The sequence below is a fragment of the Oncorhynchus gorbuscha genome, linkage group LG09 (assembly GCF_021184085.1).
Source record: "Oncorhynchus gorbuscha isolate QuinsamMale2020 ecotype Even-year linkage group LG09, OgorEven_v1.0, whole genome shotgun sequence".
In the NCBI taxonomy this organism is placed as follows: domain Eukaryota; kingdom Metazoa; phylum Chordata; class Actinopteri; order Salmoniformes; family Salmonidae; genus Oncorhynchus; species Oncorhynchus gorbuscha.
Window position 1 is genome coordinate 64,943,153 of NC_060181.1, and position 19,400 is coordinate 64,962,552.

At 44.9% G+C, this 19,400-nt stretch overlaps 1 protein-coding gene across 2 annotated transcripts in view; it reads left to right on the forward strand.

Annotated features, from left to right (window-relative positions):
* Positions 1-19,400, forward strand: part of LOC124043950 (transmembrane protein 163-like) — a 123,017-nt gene that overhangs the window by 85,625 nt on the left and 17,992 nt on the right. For both annotated transcript variants that reach the window (XM_046363120.1, XM_046363121.1), the window contains exons 4-5: positions 646-737; positions 1,616-1,712. In XM_046363120.1, the coding sequence (XP_046219076.1) occupies positions 646-737; positions 1,616-1,712 (189 nt within the window). The remainder of the gene's footprint in view (positions 1-645; positions 738-1,615; positions 1,713-19,400) is intronic.

Here is a 19,400-nt window from a genome sequence, read left to right on the forward strand (position 1 = left end):
TTAACTCTGGTGGAGATCAGATGCAAGTTGTCTGCCATTGTTTCCTTGGTAACAGCACATCAGAACACTGTGTGATAACATAAATATCCCCACAGATACTGTGGGAAGCTCTAGGATGTTATAAAAGAAGCTATCATGTCATGTCAGGTAAACGAGAATAGGTTACTAGAGAGAGTCTGCATATTAGACATGGATGATAATGGATGATAATGAGGAGCTGGATGATGGAGGATAATGAGGAGCTGTTAAGGCCATGTCTATAGAGGGGTCATAATAGTTTGTAGGCCAAACCGTTCGGACACTCCGGACAATTTTGTTAGAAGACCGATTTTCTGCTTGTCTCATGGTCTGCCATACACCGCTCTAGCTCTGTCACTTTTCACCACAGGTGTGGAGGTGCGACATCGGCGGATGGGTTTATTTAAGGCAGATATCTCTATTTTAAATTGACAGATTTGAATGGGGATTTGTATCCTACTGTCCATCCTACTGTCCAGTAACCAGCCTAGTCTATTAGTAGAGCATATGGAGTTTAAGTAGGGGGGAGGTGGGACTAGAGTTGAGTGTTTTCCTGAATGTACTATATACTTTGTTATTTGATGTATCCTCACTGGAGGCCTAATCGCAGGTTGTCTGTCTTTGCAGTTTGACGCCACGTTGGACGTGCTATCTTCAATTATCGTGCTGTGGCGCTATAGCAATGCCGCAGCTGTCCACTCCGCTCATAGGGAGTACATGTGAGTGAAACGGGCGCAACATTCATATTCATCTCATTGAACATACAGGTTGCATGGTGTTCCCTATTAGAACATTCCATGTACACCACCGTAGCAACAGTTCTCCCTCCTCTAGTAGCCTACAGGGTTATTATCTTCAGAAACCTGCCTTGTACATTGCCTTTGGCTCGACTCTATATCAGTGTGTCTCATACGTTACATTATTGAGCCGTTGAGACATTAAATGTATTTCTAATCCAGGCAGCCACATCCAGGCACAGTATATCTCTCCCAGTGTACAATGATACAGCACATCTTCCACAGTAATACAGGGGTTCGTCCCAGTTTACATCTTGTTCCTGGTTGACGGACTTGTTCTGGCATGTCACAGCTACTTCCTCAGCACTGCAGGCGCTACAATGATAAAGGACAATGCCGCCCATCTACCATCCATCTTATGCCCGCCTGCTGTAAGGAGGGATGGAGGTGGAGGGAGGGAGGGATGGATGGAGACATTCTCATTCCTCCTTTGCGGAAGTGTCAAAATGAGAGATAAATGGGGAAGAAATGGCAGAGGAAGCAAACATCTTTCTCTGGCGCCAAAGTACTGAGCTGTGAAGCTGCTGCTGTGACCGTAGCCAGGAACCCAGAGAACAGACGCGTTTCACTTTTATTTAATTGGAACAGATCTCCTCTGCCTCTCTATGCCTGATTACACCTGTGTTAAAGTAATATTCACAATCAGTTATGGCTCCCTGGAGAACCAATAATCTACAGGATTTAAGTGTACCACGGTGAGGTGCAGCAAAAAAACGTAAAAATATGTTTTTGTGAATATTATTTTTACTGGAGGATGACAATTGAAGAAGCCCTAAGACTTGATTTCTGTCTGTCCACAGAGCGTGCGTGGTCCTTGGGGTGGTCTTCATCTTGTCCTCCCTGTGTATTCTAGGAAAAGCAATCCATGACCTGGCCACCAAGCTGCTTCCAGAAGTGGTGAGAGACCCCCTCTCACATACACAGATGTGCACACAAGCAAGCACACACACACACACACACACACACACACACACACACACACACACACACACACACACACACACACACACACACACACACACACACACACACACACACACACACACACACACACACACACACACACACACACACACACACACACACACACACACATACACACACACACACACACACACACACACACACAATCATAGGGCGAATCATAACCTGTATTTTCAGAAGCTTTTCTCAAAGTCTTCCCCGTGTTTTATACTGTATGTACTGGCAGGTGGCTTTTTATAGCCTCAGTTTGTGCCTGTGACGTCAACGAATGCCGCCGGTTCCTCTGTCTCTCTCTGTTTCACCTGCCCATGTGATGGAGTGCAAGAGCTGCTGAAGTAAAGGCGAGCTAAAGGTAGCAGTGAAAATAGTGACTAGTTTATGACACTAATCCCGGAATAGTCTCATTTCGCTGTTGCCAGGCAATGCAACCTTTCCTACACCTCTGTAGATTGATGCTGCAGTAAACATCAAAAACATCAACAGGACTAAAATTACCGAATCAAAACAACTGTTCAGAGATTTCCATTCTAGGTAGACAACTAGATACACTATGCACTAGCAGCTATGAGAGCAGAATTAGCACTTTTTCAGATTTAACCCTTACAATTTCTTTCTTTATATATTATGTCCACAATTTGCACATATCCTATGTGTTACTGCAATGTTTGAATGAATGCAAATATACTTCCACTCTCTCTCTCTCTCCTTATTTGCTGTATTGGTTTGTAAATTAGTGGTTTCTCTCTCTGATTTGGAGCCGACACCTGTAATCAGTGGAGCAGAAGGACTGATAAGTCTTTTAAGTCTGCTCCATGGCAACAAAGTGCCAACAGCTGCTGTGCGATGTACCCACTGGTCTGAAAACGACCAATTAGCTGCACATTACCACGTCAGGAAGTACCGACCTACAGCCCAGCCTAGCCTTGATCTCTGTTGTAAGGACAGAGATGGAGAGAGGGAAATGGGTCGAGAGAGAGTGGGTGGATAGGAATAGAGGGAGGGAGAGTGAATTGGGGAATAGAGGAAATCGTGTGCGAAGGGGGGGGGGTAGGGAAGCAGTGAGAAGGAGTGAGAAAATGAGAGGTAGAGAGAGACAGAATCAGAGCGAGGGGAAGAGTGATAGTTTGAGATGAGTGCCTGTGAGGGGATATCTGTTTGAACCAGCAGCTCTGCTATGTTAATCAAGCCAGTGAGTCTTGTGCTCAGGAGGATATGCAAGTCCGGGGAGGGCCCATCACTGGCTCTTCTTCTGGCGCATGCAAGCACAACCTAAAAATATCTGCAGTATTTCAGCTTTCTCTCTCTCTCTCTCTCTCTCTCTCTCTCTCTCTCTCTCTCTCTCTCTCTCTCTCTCTCTCTCTCTCTCCAATTCAATTCAATTCAAGTCAATTGGCTTTATTGGCAATGGAAACACACACGTTTTGACATTGCCAAAGCAAGTGAAAAATCAACTGTACACATATCCTGTTCATTCTGGCCCTTCTTTGGACAATGTGTTAACAAACCTCCAAACAAGCTTCAACGCCATACAACATTCCTTCCGTGGCCTCCAACTGCTCTTAAATAATAGTAAGATGAAATGCTCTTCAACCGATCACTGCCCGCACAACTAGCATCTCTACTCTGGACGGTTCTGACTTAATTTTTTTTTTTTATCTTTATTTTACTAGGCAAGTCAGTTAAGAACAAATTCTTATTTTCAATGACGGCCTAGGAACAGTGGGTTAACTGCCTATTCAGGGGCAGAATGACAGATTTGTACCTTGTCAGCTCGGGGATTTGTACTTGCAACCTTTCGGTTACTTGTCCAACGCTCTAACCACTAGGCTACCCTTGTCATGTTTGTCATTTATTATCATGTCTTGTCCCTGTGCTCCCCATTCTATTCGTTTCCCTCTGCTGGTCTTATTTGGTTCTTTCCCTCTTTCTATCCCTCTCTCTCCCCTCCCTCTCTCACTCTCTCGCTCTCTCTTCTCTCTATCGTTCCGTTCCTGCTCCCAGCTGTTCCTATTCCCCTAATCATCATTTAGTCTTCCCACACCTGTTCCCGATCCTTTCCCCTGATTAGAGTCCCTATTTATTCCTTTGTGTTCCGTTCCTGTCCCGTCGGTTCCTTGTTTAGTATTCACCATGCTGTGATTGTGTTTCGCCCTGTCCTGTCGTGTTTTTTGCCTTCATCAGATGCTGCGTGTGAGCAGGTGTCTCTGTCAACTACGGCCTGCGCCACCGGCGACCTGCAGTCTGTGGCCGCTTCTCTTGTTATTCCCCTCTACAGACTAGAGGATTTCTGTTATTCCCTGTTTGGACTTGAATAAACTCTGTTTCTGTTAAGTCGCTTTTGGGTCCTCTTTCACCTGCATGACAGAAGGAACCGACCAAGGAATGGACCCAGCGACTTCAGACGCTCGTTACACTGCCGTCAAGATCCAAGGAGCCATGCTCGGCAGACACGAGCAGGAATTGTCTGCTGCTCGCCATGCCGTGGAGAACCTGGCCGCTCAGGTTTCCGACCTCTGGACAGTTCCAGAGTCTACGTCTCGTGCCACCTGTTACTTCCTGGCCTGCCGAGCCTCCAGAACCTAGGGTTAATAACCCACCTTGCTACTCCGGGCAGCCCACTGAGTGCCGCTCCTTTCTCACGCAGTGTGAGATTGTGTTCTCTCTCCAACCCAACACATACTCTAGAGAGAGAGCTCGGGTTGCTTACGTCATTTCACTCCTTACTGGCCGGGCTCGAGAATGGGGCACAGCTATCTGGGAGGCAAGGGCTGATTGCTCTAACAAGTTCCAGAACTTTAAAGAGAGGAGATGATTCGGGTTTTTGACCGTTCAGTTTTTGGTAGGGAGGCTTCTAGGGCCCTGGCTTCCTTATGCCAAGGTGAACGGTCCATAACGGATTATTCTATTGAGTTTCGCACTCTTGCTGCCTCTAGTGAGTGGAACGAGCCGGCGCTGCTCGCTCGTTTTCTGGAGGGACTCCACGCAGTGGTTAAGGATGAGATTCTCTCCCGGGAGGTTCCTTCAGATGTGGACTCTTTGATTGCTCTCGCCATCCGCATAGAACGACGGGTAGATCTTCGTCACCGGGCTCGTGGAAGAGAGCTCGCATCAACGGTGTTTCCCTGCTCCGCATCGCAACCATCTCCCTCCTCTGGCTTTGAGACTGAGCCCATGCAGCTGGGAGGGATTCGCATCTCGACTAAGGAGAGGGAACGGAGGATCACCAACCGCCTGTGCCTCTATTATGGGAGTTGCTGGACATTTTGTTAATTCATGTCCAGTAAGAGGCCAGAGCCCATCAGTAAGCGGAGGGCTACTGGTGAGCGCTACTACTCAGGTCTCTTCATCTAGATCTTGTACTACTTTGTCGGTCCATCTACGCTGGACCGGTTCGGTGCTACATGCAGTGCCTTGATTGACTCTGGGGCTGAGGGTTGTTTCATGGACGAAGCATGGGTTCGGAACATAACATTCCTTTCAGACCGTTAGACAAGCCTACCCATGTTTGCCTTAGATGGTAGTCATCTTCCCAGTATCAAATTTGAGACACTACCTTTAACTCTCACAGTATCTGGTAACCACAGTGAGACTATTTCTTTTTTGATTTTCCGTTCACCGTTTACACCTGTTGTTTTGGGTCATCCCTGGCTAGTATGTCATAATCCTTCTATTAATTGGTCTAGTAATTCTATCCTATCCTGGAACGTTTCTTGTCATGTGAAGTGTTTAATGTCTGCCATCCCTCCCCGTTTCTTCTGTCCCTACTTCTCAGGAGGAACCTGGCGATTTGACAGGAGTGCCGGAGGAATATCATGATCTGCGCACGGTCTTCAGTCGGTCCCGAGCCAACTCCCTTCCTCCTCACCGGTCGTATGATTGTAGTATTGATCTCCTTCCGGGGACCACTCCTCCTCGAGGTAGACTATACTCTCTGTCGGCTCCCGAACGTAAGGCTCTCGAGGATTATTTGTCTGTGTCTCTTGACGCCGGTACCATAGTGCCTTCTTCTTCTCCTCGGGCGGGGTTCTTTTTTGTTAAGAAGAAGGACGGTACTCTGCGCCCTGCGTGGATTATCGAGGGCTGAATGACATAACGGTTAAGAATCGTTATCCGCTTCCCTTATGTCATCAGCCTTCGAGATTCTGCAGGGAGCCAGGTGCTTTACTAAGTTGGACCTTCGTAACGCTTACCATCTCGTGCGCATCAGAGAGGGGGACGAGTGGAAAACGGCGTTTAACACTCCGTTAGGGCATTTTGAGTACCGGGTTCTGCCGTTCGGTCTCGCCAATGCGCCAGCTGTTTTTCAGGCATTAGTTAATGATGTTCTGAGAGACATGCTGAACATCTTTGTTTTTGTCTATCTTGACGATATCCTGATTTTTTCTCCGTCACTCGAGCATTCAGATGGATTCCGCTAAGGTCCAAGCTGTCAGTGATTGGCCCGTTCCAAGGTCACGTGTCGAGTTGCAGCGCTTTAGGTTTCGCTAATTTCTATCGGCGTTTCATTCGTAATTTCGGTCAAGTTGCTGCCCCTCTCACAGCTCTTACTTCTGTCAAGACGTGTTTTAAGTGGTCCGGTTCCGCCCAGGGAGCTTTTGATCTTCTAAAAGAACGTTTTACGTCCGCTCCTATCCTCGTTACTCCTGACGTCACTAGACAATTCATTGTCGAGGTTGACGCTTCAGAGGTAGGCGTGGGAGCCATTCTATCCCAGCGCTTCCAGTCTGACGATAAGGTTCATCCTTGCGCTTATTTTTCTCATCGCCTGTCGCCATCTGAGCGCAACTATGATGTGGGTAACCGTGAACTGCTCGCCATCCGCTTAGCCCTAGGCGAATGGCGACAGTGGTTGGAGGGGGCGACCGTTCCTTTGTCGTTTGGACAGACCATAAGAACCTTGAGTACATCCGTTCTGCCAAACGACTTAATGCCCGTCAAGCTCGTTGGGCGTTGTTTTTCGCTCGTTTCGAGTTTGTGATTTCTTACCGTCCGGGTAGCAAGAACACCAAGCCTGATGCCTTATCCCGTCTGTTTAGTTCTTCTGTGGCTTCTACTGATCCCGAGGGGATTCTTCCTTATGGGCGTGTTGTCGGGTTAACAGTCTGGGGAATTGAAAGACAGGTTAAGCAAGCACTCACGCACACTGCGTCGCCGCGCGCTTGTCCTAGTAACCTCCTTTTCGTTCCTGTTTCCACTCGTCTGGCTGTTCTTCAGTGGGCTCACTCTGCCAAGTTAGCTGGTCATCCCGGTGTTCGAGGCACTCTTGCGTCTATTCGCCAGCGCTTTTGGTGGCCGACTCAGGAGCGTGACACGCGCCGTTTCGTGGCTGCTTGTTCGGACTGCGCGCAGACTAAGTCGGGTAACTCTCCTCCTGCCGGTCGTCTCAGACCGCTCCCCATTCCTTCTCGACCATGGTCTCACATCGCCTTAGACTTCATTACCGGTCTGCCTTTGTCTGCGGGGAAGACTGTGAGAGCCGCCAATAAACGCAGGATTAAGAGTCCAAGGTATTGTTGCGGCCAGAGAGTGTGGCTTTCCACTCGCAACCTTCCTCTTACGACAGCTTCTCGTAAGTTGACTCCGCGGTTCATTGGTCCGTTCCGTGTCTCCCAGGTCGTCAATCCTGTCGCTGTGCGACTGCTTCTTCCGCGACATCTTCGTCGCGTCCATCCTGTCTTCCATGTCTCCTGTGTTAAGCCCTTTCTTCGCACCCCCGTTCGTCTTCTCTCCCCCCCTCCCGTCCTTGTCGAGAGCGCACCTATTTACAAGGTACATAAGATCATGGACATGCGTTCGGGGACGGGGTCACCAATACTTAGTGGATTGGGAGGGTTACGGTCCTGAGGAGAGGAGTTGGGTTCCGTCTCGGGACGTGCTGGACCGTTCACTCATCGATGATTTCCTCCGTTGCCGCCAGGATTCCTCCTCGAGTGCGCCAGGAGGCGCCGGTGAGTGGGGGTACTGTCATGTTTGTCATTTATTATCATGTCTTGTCCCTGTGCTCCCCATTCTATTCGTTTCCCTCTGCTGGTCTTATTTGGTTCTTTCCCTCTTTCTATCCCTCTCTCTCCCCTCCCTCTCTCACTCTCTCGCTCTCTCTTCTCTCTATCGTTCCGTTCCTGCTCCCAGCTGTTCCTATTCCCCTAATCATCATTTAGTCTTCCCACACCTGTTTCCGATCCTTTCCCCTGATTAGAGTCCCTATTTATTCCTTTGTGTTCCGTTCCTGTCCCGTCGGTTCCTTGTTTAGTATTCACCATGCTGTGATTGTGTTTCGCCCTGTCCTGTCGTGTTTTTTGCCTTCATCAGATGCTGCGTGTGAGCAGGTGTCTCTGTCAACTACGGCCTGCGCCACCCGAGCAGTCTGTGGCCGCTTCTCTTGTTATTCCCCTCTACAGACTAGAGGATTTCTGTTATTGTGAGCAGGTTATTCCCTGCTTTGGACTTGAATAAACTCTGTTTCTGTTAAGTCGCTTTTGGGTCCTCTTTCACCTGCATGACAACCCTGCCACTTAAATATGTTGACAACTATAAATACTTGTAAAATAATGTATTTATATAGCCCTTTGTACATCAGTTGATATCTCAAAGTTCTGTACAGAAACCTAGCCTAAAACCACAAACAGCAAGCAATGCAGTTGTAGAAGCACGGTGGCTATGAAAAACTCCCTAGAAAGGCAAAAACCTAGGAAGAAACCTAGAGAGGAATCAGGCTATGTTCAAATGTTCATAAATGACCAGCATGGTCAAATAATAATAATCACAGTAGTTGTCGAGGGTGCAGCAAGTCAGTACCTCAGGAGTAAATGTCTGTTGGCTTTTCATAGCCAATCATTAAGAGTATCTCTACCACTCCTGCTGTCTCTAGAGATTTTAAAACAGCAGGTCTGGGACAGGTAGCATGTCCCGTGAACAGGTCAGGATTCCATAGCCGCAGGCAGAACAGTTGAAACTGGAGCAGCAGCACGACCAGGTGGACTGGGGACAGCAAGGAGTCATCATGCCAGGTAGTCCTGAGGCATGGTTCTAGGGCTCAGGTCCTCCGAGAGAGAGAAAGAAAGAGCGAATTAGAGAGAGCATACTTAAATTCACACAGGACACCGGATAAGACCGGAGAAGTACTCCAGATATAACAAACTGACCCTAGCCACCCAACACATAAACTACTGCAGCATAAATACTGGAGGCTGAGACAGGAGGGGTTAGGAGACACTGTGGCCCCATCCGATGATATCCCCGGACAGGGCCAAGCAGGAAGGATATAACCCCACCCACTTTGCCAAAGCACAGCCCCCACACCACGAGAGGGATATTTTCAACCACCAACTTACCATCATGAGACAAGGCCGAGTATAGCCCACAAACATCTCCGCCACGGCACAACCCAAAGGGGGGGGGGCGCCAACCAAGACAGGAAGATCACATCAGTAACTCAACCCACTCAAGTGATGCACCCCTCCTAGGGACGGCATGAAAGAGCACCAGTAAGCCAGTGACTCAGCCCCTGTAATAGGGTTAGAGGCAGAGAAACCCAGTAGAAAGAGGGGAACCGCCCAGGCAGAGGAAGCAAGGGCGGTTCGTTGCTCCAGAGCCTTTCCGTTCACCTTCACACTCCTGGGCCAGACTACACTCAATCATATGACCCACTGAAGAGAGGAGTCTTCAGTAAAGACCTAAAGGTTGAGACCGAGTCTGTGTCTCTCACATGGGTAGGCAGACCATTCCATAAAAATGGAGCTCTATAGGAGAAAGCCCTGCCTCCAGCTGTTTGCTTAGAAATTCTAGGGACAATTAGGATGCCTGCGTCTTGTGACCGTAGCGTACGTGTAGGTATGTACGGAAGGACCAAATCAGAGAGATAGGTAGGAGCAAGCCCATGTAATGCTTTGTAGGTTAGCAGTAAAACCTTGAAATCAGCCCTTGCCTTAACAGGAAGCCAGTGTAGGGAGGCTAGCACTGGAGTAATATGATAAATATTTTTGGTTCTAGTCAGGATTCTAGCAGCCGTATTTAGCACTAACTGAAGTTTATTTAGTGCTTTTCCGGGTAGCCGGAAAGTAGAGCATTGCAGTAGTCTAACCTAGAAGTAACAAAAGCATGGATTAATTTTTCTGCATCATTTTTGGACAGAAAGTTTCTGATTTTTGCAATGTTACGTAGATGGGAAAATGCTGTCCTTGAAACAGTCTTGATATGTTTGTCAAAAGAGAGATCATGGTCCAGAGTAATGCCGAGGTCCTTCACAGTTTTATTTGAGACGACTGTACAACCATTAAGATTAATTGTCAGATTCAACAGAAGATCTCTTTGTTTCTTGGGACCTAGAACAAGCATCTCTGTTTTGTCTGAGTTTAAAAGTAGAAAGTTTGCAGCTATCCACTTCCTTATGTCTGAAACACAGGCTTCTAGCGAGGCAATTTTGGGGCTTCACCATGTTTCATTGAAATGTACGGCAGTGTGTCATCCGCATAGCAGTGAAAGTTAACATTATGTTTTCGAATGACATCCCCAAGAGGTAAAATATATAGTGAAAACAATAGTGGTCCTAAAACGGAACCTTGGGGAACACCAGAATTTACAGTTGATTTGTCGGAGCACAAACCATTCACAGAGACAAACTGATGTCTTTCCGACAGATAAGATCTAAACCAGGCCAGAACTTGTCCGTGTAGACCAATTTGGGTTTCCAATCTCTCCAAAAGAATGTGATGATCGATGGTATCAAAAGCAGCACTAAGGTCTAGGAACACGAGGACAGATGCAGAGCCTTGGTCTGATGCCATTAAAAGGTCATTTACCACATCTACAAGTGCAGTCTCAATGCTATGATGGGGTCTAAAACCAGACGGAAGCATTTCGTATACATTGTTTGTCTTCAAGAAGGCAGTGAGTTGCAACAGCTTTTTGTAAAAATTTTGAGAGGAATGGAAGATTCAATATAGGCCGATAGTTTTTTAGATTTTCTGGGTCAAGGTTTGGCTTTTTCAAGAGAGGTTTTATTACTGCCACTTTTAGTGAGTTTGGTACACATCCGGTGGAAAGAGAGCTGTTTATTATGTTCAACATAGGAGGGCCAGCACAGGAAGCAGCTCTTTCAGTAGTTTAGTTGGAATAGGATCCAGTTTCCAGCTTGAAGGTTTAGAGGCCATGATTATTTTCATCATTGTGTCAAGAGATATAGTACTAAAACACTTGACGGTCTCTCTTGATCCTAGGTCCTGGCAGAGTTGTGCAGACTCAGGACAACTGAGCTTTGATGGAATACACAGATTTAAAGAGGAGTCCGTAATTTGCTTTCTAATGATCATGATCTTTTCCTCAAAGAAGTTTATGAATTTATTACTGCTGAAGTGAAAGCCATCCTCACTTGGGGAATGCTGCTTTTTAGTTAGCTTTGCGACAGTATCAAAAAGAAATGTCAGATTGTTCTTATTTTCCTCAATTAAGTTGGAAAAATAGGATGATCGAGCAGCAGTGAGGGCTCTTCGATACTGCACGTACTGTCTTTCCAAGCTAGTCAGAAGACTTCCAGTTTGGTGTGGCGCCATTTCCGTTTAAATTTTCTGGAAGCTTGCTTCAGAGCTTGGGTATTTTCTGTATACCAGGGAGCTAGTTTCTTATGAGAAATGTTTTTGTTTTTAACCTGTAGTGACACCCCATCCCGTGAACGGGACCATTGTCATCATCTGACACTAATTAGCATAACGCAACGGACATAAATCTTCCTAGAAAATATTCCTATTCATGAAAATCACAAGTGAAATATATTGGAACACAGCTTAGCCTTTTGTTAATCACCCTGTCATCTCAGATTTTCAAAATATGCTTTACAGCCAACGCTAGACAAGCATTTGTGTAAGTTTATCATAGCCTAGCATAGCATTATGCCTTGCTAGCAGCAGGCAAGCTTGTCACGGAAACCAGAAAAGCAATCAAATTAAATAGTTTACCTTTGATGAACTTCAGATGGTTTCACTCACGAGACTCCCAGGTAGACAGCCAAAGTTCATTTTTTCCCAAAAGATTATTTTTGTAGGCGAAATAGCTCTGTTTGTTCTTCACGTTTGGCTGAGAAATTGCCCGGAAATTGCGGTCACCACAACGCCGAAATATATTCCAAATTAGCTCCATAATATCGACAGAAACATGGCAAACGTTGTTTAGAATCCATCCTCAAGGTGTTTTTCTAATATCTATTCGATAATATATCTGTCGGGACAATTCGTTTTTCACTAGGAACGATTTGAGTAATGGCTACCTCTGTATTTTACACGAGAATCTCTCTCGGAGCCACCATGTGACCACTTACGCAATGTGGCCGCCTACGGCTATTCTTCAACAGAAATGCGTAAAACTACGTCACAATGCTGTAGACATCTTGGGGAATACGTAGAAAGCGTAAGCTCGTTGATGGTACATTCACAGCTGAATAGGGAGTCATTGGAACGCAGCGCTTTCAAAACCTGGGGCACTTCCAGATTGGATTTTTCTCAGGCTTTCGCCTGCAACATCAGTTCTGTTAAATTCACAGACAATATGTTTACAGTTTTGGAAACGTTAGTGTTTTCTATCCAAAGCTGTCAATTATATGCATAATCTAGCATCTTTTCCTGTCAAAATATTCTGTTTAAAATGATTTTTTTTTCTCCAAAAATAAAAATACTGCCCCCTAACACCAAGAGGTTAACTGATTTTTGTCTTCTGACGTCCTTGGGTAGGCAGAGGGATTCTGGAAGGGCATCAAGGAATCTTTGTGTTGTCTAGGAATTTATAGCACAACTTTTGATGCTCCTTGGTTGGGGTCTGAGCAGATTATTTGTTGCAATTGCAAATGTAATAAAATGGTGGTTCGATAGTCCAGGATTATGAGGAAAAACATTAAGATCCACAACATTTATTCCATGGGACAAAACTAGGTCCAGAGTCTGACTGTGACAGTGAGTAGGTCCAGAGACGTGTTGGACCAAACCCACTAAGTCGATGATGGCTCCGAAAGCCTTTTGGAGTTTGTCTGTGGACTTTTCCATGTGAATATTAAAGTCACCAAAAATGTGAATATTATCTGCTATGACTACAAGGTCCGATAGGAATTCAGGGAACTCGGTGAGAAACGCTGTATATGGCCCAGGAGGCCTTTAAACAGTAGCTATAAAAAGTGATTGAGTCGGCTGCATAGATTTCATGACAAGAAGCTCAAAAGACGAAAACATATATTTTTTTGTAAATTGAAATTTGCTATTGTAAATGTTAGCAACACCTCCGCCTTTGCGGGATGCACGGGGGATATGGTCACCAGTGTAACCAGGAGATGAGGCCTCATTTAACACAGTAAATTCATCAGGCTTAAGCCATGTTTCAGTCAGGCCAATTACATCAAGATTATGAACAGTGATTAGTTCATTGACTCTAACTGCCTTTGAAGTAAGGGATCTAGCATTAAGTAGCCCTATTTTGAGATGTGAGGTATCACGATCTTTTCAATAATGGCAGGAATGGAGGAGGTCTTTATCCTAGTGAGATTGCTAAGGCGAACACCAATGTCTGGTTAGACTTTAAACTCTCCCTCCAGACTCACATTAAGCATCTCCAATCCAAAGTTAAATCTAGAATTGCCTTCCTATTTCACAACAAAGCCTCCTTCACTCATGCTGCCAAACATACCCTCATAAAACTGACTATCCTACCGATCCTTGACTTTGGCGATGTCATTTACAAAATAGCCTCCAACATTCTACTCAGCAAATTGGATGCGGTCTATAACACAGTGCCATCCGTTTTGTCACCAAAGCCCAATATTCTACCCACCACTGCGACCTATATGCTCCCGTTGGCTGGTCCTCGCTACATATTCGTCGCCAAACCCACTGGCTCCAGGTCATCCTTAAGTCTTTGCTAAGTAAAGCTCCGCCTTATCTCAGCTCGCTGGTCACCATAGCAACACCCACCCGTAGCACACGCTCCAGCAGGTATATTTCACTGGTCATCCCCAAAGCCAACACCTCGTTTGGCCGCCTTTCCTTCCAGTTCCCTGCTGTCAATGACTGGATCGAATTGCAAAAATCACTGAAGTTGGAGACTTATATCTCCCTCACTAACTTTAAGTGTCAGCTGTCAGAGCAGCTTACCGATCGCTGCAGCTGTTCACAGCCCATCTGTAAAAAGCCCATTCAACCAACTACCTACCTCATCCCCATATTCTTTTTTTTGCACACCAGTATTTCTACTTGCACATCCTCATCTGCACATATATCACTCCAGTGTAAATTGCTAAATTGTAATTACTTTGCCACTATTGACCTATTTAAATAAAGGTGAAATAAAATTTAATATAAATATATTTTTAAATAGATACACAAAATTGAAAAAAAACAATAAAGAATGAAGAGTAAACATTACACTCACCTATTTCCAAAGGAATAGAGACATTTCAAATGTCATATTATGGCTATATACAGTGTTGTAACGGTGTGCAAATAGTTAAAGTACAAAAAGGAAAATAAATAAACATAAATATGGGTTGTATTTACAATGGTGTTTCTTCTTCACTGGTTGTCATTTTATTGTGGCCACAGGTCACAAATCTTGCTGCTGTGATGGCACACTGTGGTATTTCACCCAATAGACATGGGAATTTATACAAATTGTCAGGATGTTAGGAAGTGCAACTCAGTTTCCACCTAATTTTGTGGGCAGTGTGCAGATAGCCTGTCTTCTCTTGAGGGCCAGGTTTGCCTACGGCGTCCTCTCTCAATAGCAAGGCTATGCTCACTGTGTCACGATTTTTTGAAGCATACTCGGACCAAGGCACAGAGTGAATGGAGTTCCACATCTTTATTATGTGAAACTCAAAACAAGAAACAAACAACGACCGTGCAGTACTGAGGTGCAACATGCACTGACTCAAAAACAAGATCCCACAAAAAAACAGTAGTGAAATGGCTGCCTAAATATAATCCCCAATCAGAGACAACGATAAACAGCTGCCTCTGATTGGGAACCATACCAGGCCAATATAGACGTAAAACAACCTAGATAAACCACCCTAGTCACACCCTGACCTAACCAACATAGAGAATAAAAGGCTCTCTATGGTCAGGGCGTGACACACTGAGTCTGTACATACAGTGCCTTGTGAAAGTATTCGGCCCCCTTGAACTTTGCGACCTTTTGCCACATTTCCTTACTTAAGGGGGCTGAATAATTTTGCACGCCCAATTTTTCAGTTTTTGATTTGTTAAAAAGTTTGAAATATCTAATAAATGTCGTTCCACTTCATGATTGTGTCCCACTTGTTGTTGATTCTTCACAAAAAAATACAGTTTTATATCTTTATGTTTGAAGCCTGAAATATGGCAAAAGGTCGCAAAGTTCAAGGGGGCCGAATACTTTCGCAAGGCACTGTAGTCAACGATTTCCTTAATTTTGGGTCCGTCACAGTGGTCAGGTGTTCTGCCACTGTGTACTCTATGTTTAGGGCCAAATCGCATTCTAGTGTGCTCTGTATTTTGGTAATGCTTTGCAATGTGTCAAGTAATTATTTATGTGTTTTCTCATGATTTGGTTGGGTCTAATTGTGTTGCTGTCCTGGGTCTCTGCAGGGTCTTTTTGTGTTTGTGAACAGAGCCCCAGAACCAGCTTGCTTAGGGGACTCGTCTCCAGGTTTATCTCTCTGTAGGTGTTTGCTTGGTTTTGGAAGGTTTGGGAATCGCTTCTTTTTAGGTGGTTGAAGAATTTAACGTCTCTTTTCTGGATTTGGATAATTAGCGGGTATCAGCCTAACTGCTCTGCATGCATTATTTGGGGTTTTGGATTGTAAACTGAAGATATTTTTGCAGAATTCTGCGTGCAGTCTCAATTAGGTGTTTTTCCCGTTTTGTGAAGTCTTGGTTTGGGAGTGGACCCCAGACCTCACAACCATAAAGGTCTCTATCTCTCTCTCTGTTCAGCCTCTTGTTAATAAGCCCCCAGAATACTCTTGGTTCCTGTTTAGGCAGCTGCTGGTAGGCTGGTTGTTTCAGTAGAAGAGGGCCTGTGTGGTCTAAGCTTTGTAAGCCTCAGCTGTCTGGTTAGATGTGTTACTCAGGGCATAGCTTCCGGCAGAGTGTAAGAGAAGTAGAAGAAATAATGTGAGTTAATTTGGTGCTGTATAATATAATTTAGTGACTGAACTGATCCATAAGATCTGTCTTTACACAGACATCCACCCTCACACCAACTCTTTTTAAAAATCTCTCTCCATCTCTCTCTCTCTCTCTCTCTCTCTCTCTCTCTCTCTCTCTCTCTCTCTCTCTCTCTCTCTCTCTCTCTCTCTCTCTCTCTCTCTCTCTCTCTCTCTCTCTCTCTCTCTCTCTCTCTCTCTCTCTCTCTCTCTCTCTCTCTCTCTCTCTCTCTCTCTCTCTCTCTCTCTATGTCTATGTCTATGTGTTGATATCCCTCTCCATCCTCCTTCCATTGACTCTAAACATGGATGAGTGTGATGGGAGCGAGTTTAACAAGCTTCGATTCATTCAATGTCTTGGCCTTATTGGTCCCAAGACTAATTTAGCTGTCTCTCCTCAGTAGGCTCATCAATACTGTACTATACTATACTATACTATACTATACTATACTATACTATACTATACTATACTATACTATACTATACTATACTATACTATACTATACCAGGGCCTGTTGCCAAATCAAGCTTACACCTGGGGTCTCCATCAAGCCACACACATACATCTGGCTTGGCGCCTCATTTATCAAAGGGGTATGTGCACAAAAAAGACTCTAAACTCTAAAGGTTGGTATTTATACATCTTGAAGAGAAAGTGTGTGCATCTCCACGCAAATCTCAGACCATGCGTACATACAACTTCCAGTGGTTGATCAAGCAAATATAGTTATTTTGGGGGAAATGGAGATGTTTGATGCACAGGAATTATGATGATGGTAGGCTAATAAAAACATTAAAAGGGGGGCGGAGCTAGCATGTTGGAGTGAACGGCTGTGCGTGAGAGGCTCCTGCAACTTTTTTGCAAAATAATCTAATTTAACCTACTTTATGGCACTTTTTACAACAAACGTTTCTTTCTAATACAAGATTGTAACTTTTTATATGAAAATGCCGAGTAATAAGCGACCAAAGGACAATAAATCCACAGCGGAGGCCTACTCCCCACTAAACAACGAGGCACATGCAACAACGTGACACTTACAGAACTTACCCGTGCTTTGGGGGAGCTACGTGTTGCTATAGCTGAGGATCTTAAGGCCACTATTGCTGAGCTGGACACCAAAATCGAGAGCGTCATTCGAACGGTCGCTTTGCATGGCCAGAGTATTGTGGACCTTGAGAAAGCTTCTGAATTCAACGCTGGTAGGATCGACGAGTTAGAGAAGCTATGCTCGTCATTGCAGGATACTGTGCAGAGGCTTTCTGTGAAAGTGGTGGACCTGGAGGGCCGATCCAGACGTAATAACCTTCGCGTTGTTGGTCTGGCAGAGGGGATAGAGACGGGCTCTCGCCCTACCGACTTCTTCGCCAAGCTATTGAAGGATGCAATGGGATCGGATGTTTTGGATTCGGATCCCCAGCTGGACCGCGCACATCGCTCCCTTGTCCCAGTGCCTGGACCGGGCCAACGTCCTCGCCCAGTAATAATCTGTTGTCACAGTTTCAAGACCAAGGATCTTATCCTGCGTGAAGCTCGAATGAGGGGCAACCTGTCACATAAAGGGCATCCATTCCGTGTCTATGAGGATTATGCGCCCGATGTGGCAAAGCATCGCGCCGACTACAGAGATGTCATGACCAAACTCTACAAACTCCATCTTCACCCAGCCTTACTCTTCCCTGCAAGACTAAGAATTACCCCGCCTTCCGGTGAGAAGATTTGGCTCTCCTCGGTTTTGGACGCAGAGAAGTTTATCCGGGGATATACACCAATCACCCATACAGGTTAGAGTGCCTTGTTAGTGCGTGTTAGGGTCTGCTCATGGACTCAAATCCATACTATACCATATTGGGTGAAAACGTATTAAACGGGCTCAACAAGGGCTACCGAGCAGGTAAGACGCTGAGCAGACCAATGAATGGCGGTCAGAGCTCTCATTTAACGTTAACTTCACTTTCATCCCGGCTGTGCTCAGCGACGCATATTTTTTACTTCCAGGTTTGATCACTGACACCTTCGGACGGATATACTTATATTCCCCCACTTTTGTTTTGTTTCGTTATTTATTTTACAATCCTTACATCACTCTTACTACCATACCATTTATTTATTGCTTGCAGGGGACCGAGGGTGATGGTTGGGAGGGGGCAGACGCCTGGTTAGCAAGTTGATGTTTTGTGCCGTTCTGCCTTTGTCTGGCCGTGGGCCTCTCTCCCGACTAGAGTCCCACCAGCCCTCTGTAGTGCTTATGTATGTGTAGGTGTGCGTAAATATAATTACTATTAGTACTTTATTACTATTTTCTCTTAGCATTTTAGTATTATGTATGTGTATATTTTAAATCAGTGTAGATTGTTATTCTGGGGTATGAATGTTTGTATGTGTATGTGTGCATATGGATGTATATACATATTCTTTAAATATATATTTTTATATATGATTTTTTTTGTGGGTATGTATACATACATGTATAGGTATGGATGTGTGTGTGTATGTATATATATGTATATATGGGTGTGTGTATGTATATATGTGTATATATATATGTGTGTGTGTGTGTGTGTGTATATATGTGTGTATGTATGTGTGTATGTATGTGTATGTGTATGTGTATGTATATATATATATATAAGGTATATATTTTTACTTATTTTTTATTAAACATATTTTTTTTATGGGGGGAACGTTTAATTTAACAAATCCTTGTTCCGATCTCCTGACCCACAGTATGTAAAGGTACGGCTGACTAGGTCGGTTGCGGATGGTTTATTTTTTGACCGGCAGTGCTTAGCAATATTATCTTGAGGCTATATCTTGCTTATCTCTGGGATTGACCCAGGATGACGCTTAAATGCGCAATATGTTTAAGTTGCAACTTGTTCGGTTTAGGTTTATTAGATGCTAACTGAACACTTAACTCGCGGGAGCCTCCTCAGTTCATATGTTAGTAGAAGTTCTAGGATAGTGAGAGGTGAACGTATAGTTGGTATTTTATTTTTGTTTTACCTCTTGTTCGAGGTCACGCCGTGCTTTTTTGGCATCGGCCAGACAATGTGTTTATTATTTTTATTTTTCCTTTTTTTTCTCTCCTGTTTGTACATGCCTGTTAAATGTGGGTTGATGGGGGGAGGGGGTAAGTGTTGTGGAAATTAGGGGAACAGGGTGGGAAGTAAAGGTGCTTGCAGGTGCTACATATGCTGATCGTGATGGTTTGGTGCGCTTTCTTACCTTTTTATCAAGTTACATGGTATGCAGGCCACCATAGGAACTACAAACGAGAGGAGGGTGGGGCTTACATTCCTGGAATGTCAAGGGTTTAAACAAACCAATTAAGAGGGGCAAGGTCCTAGCCCACTTGAAAGCACTCTCGTCTGATATTATATTTTTGCAAGAAACCCATCTGAAGAATAACTCTCATAGCAGACTTAAGTGTAGGTGGGTG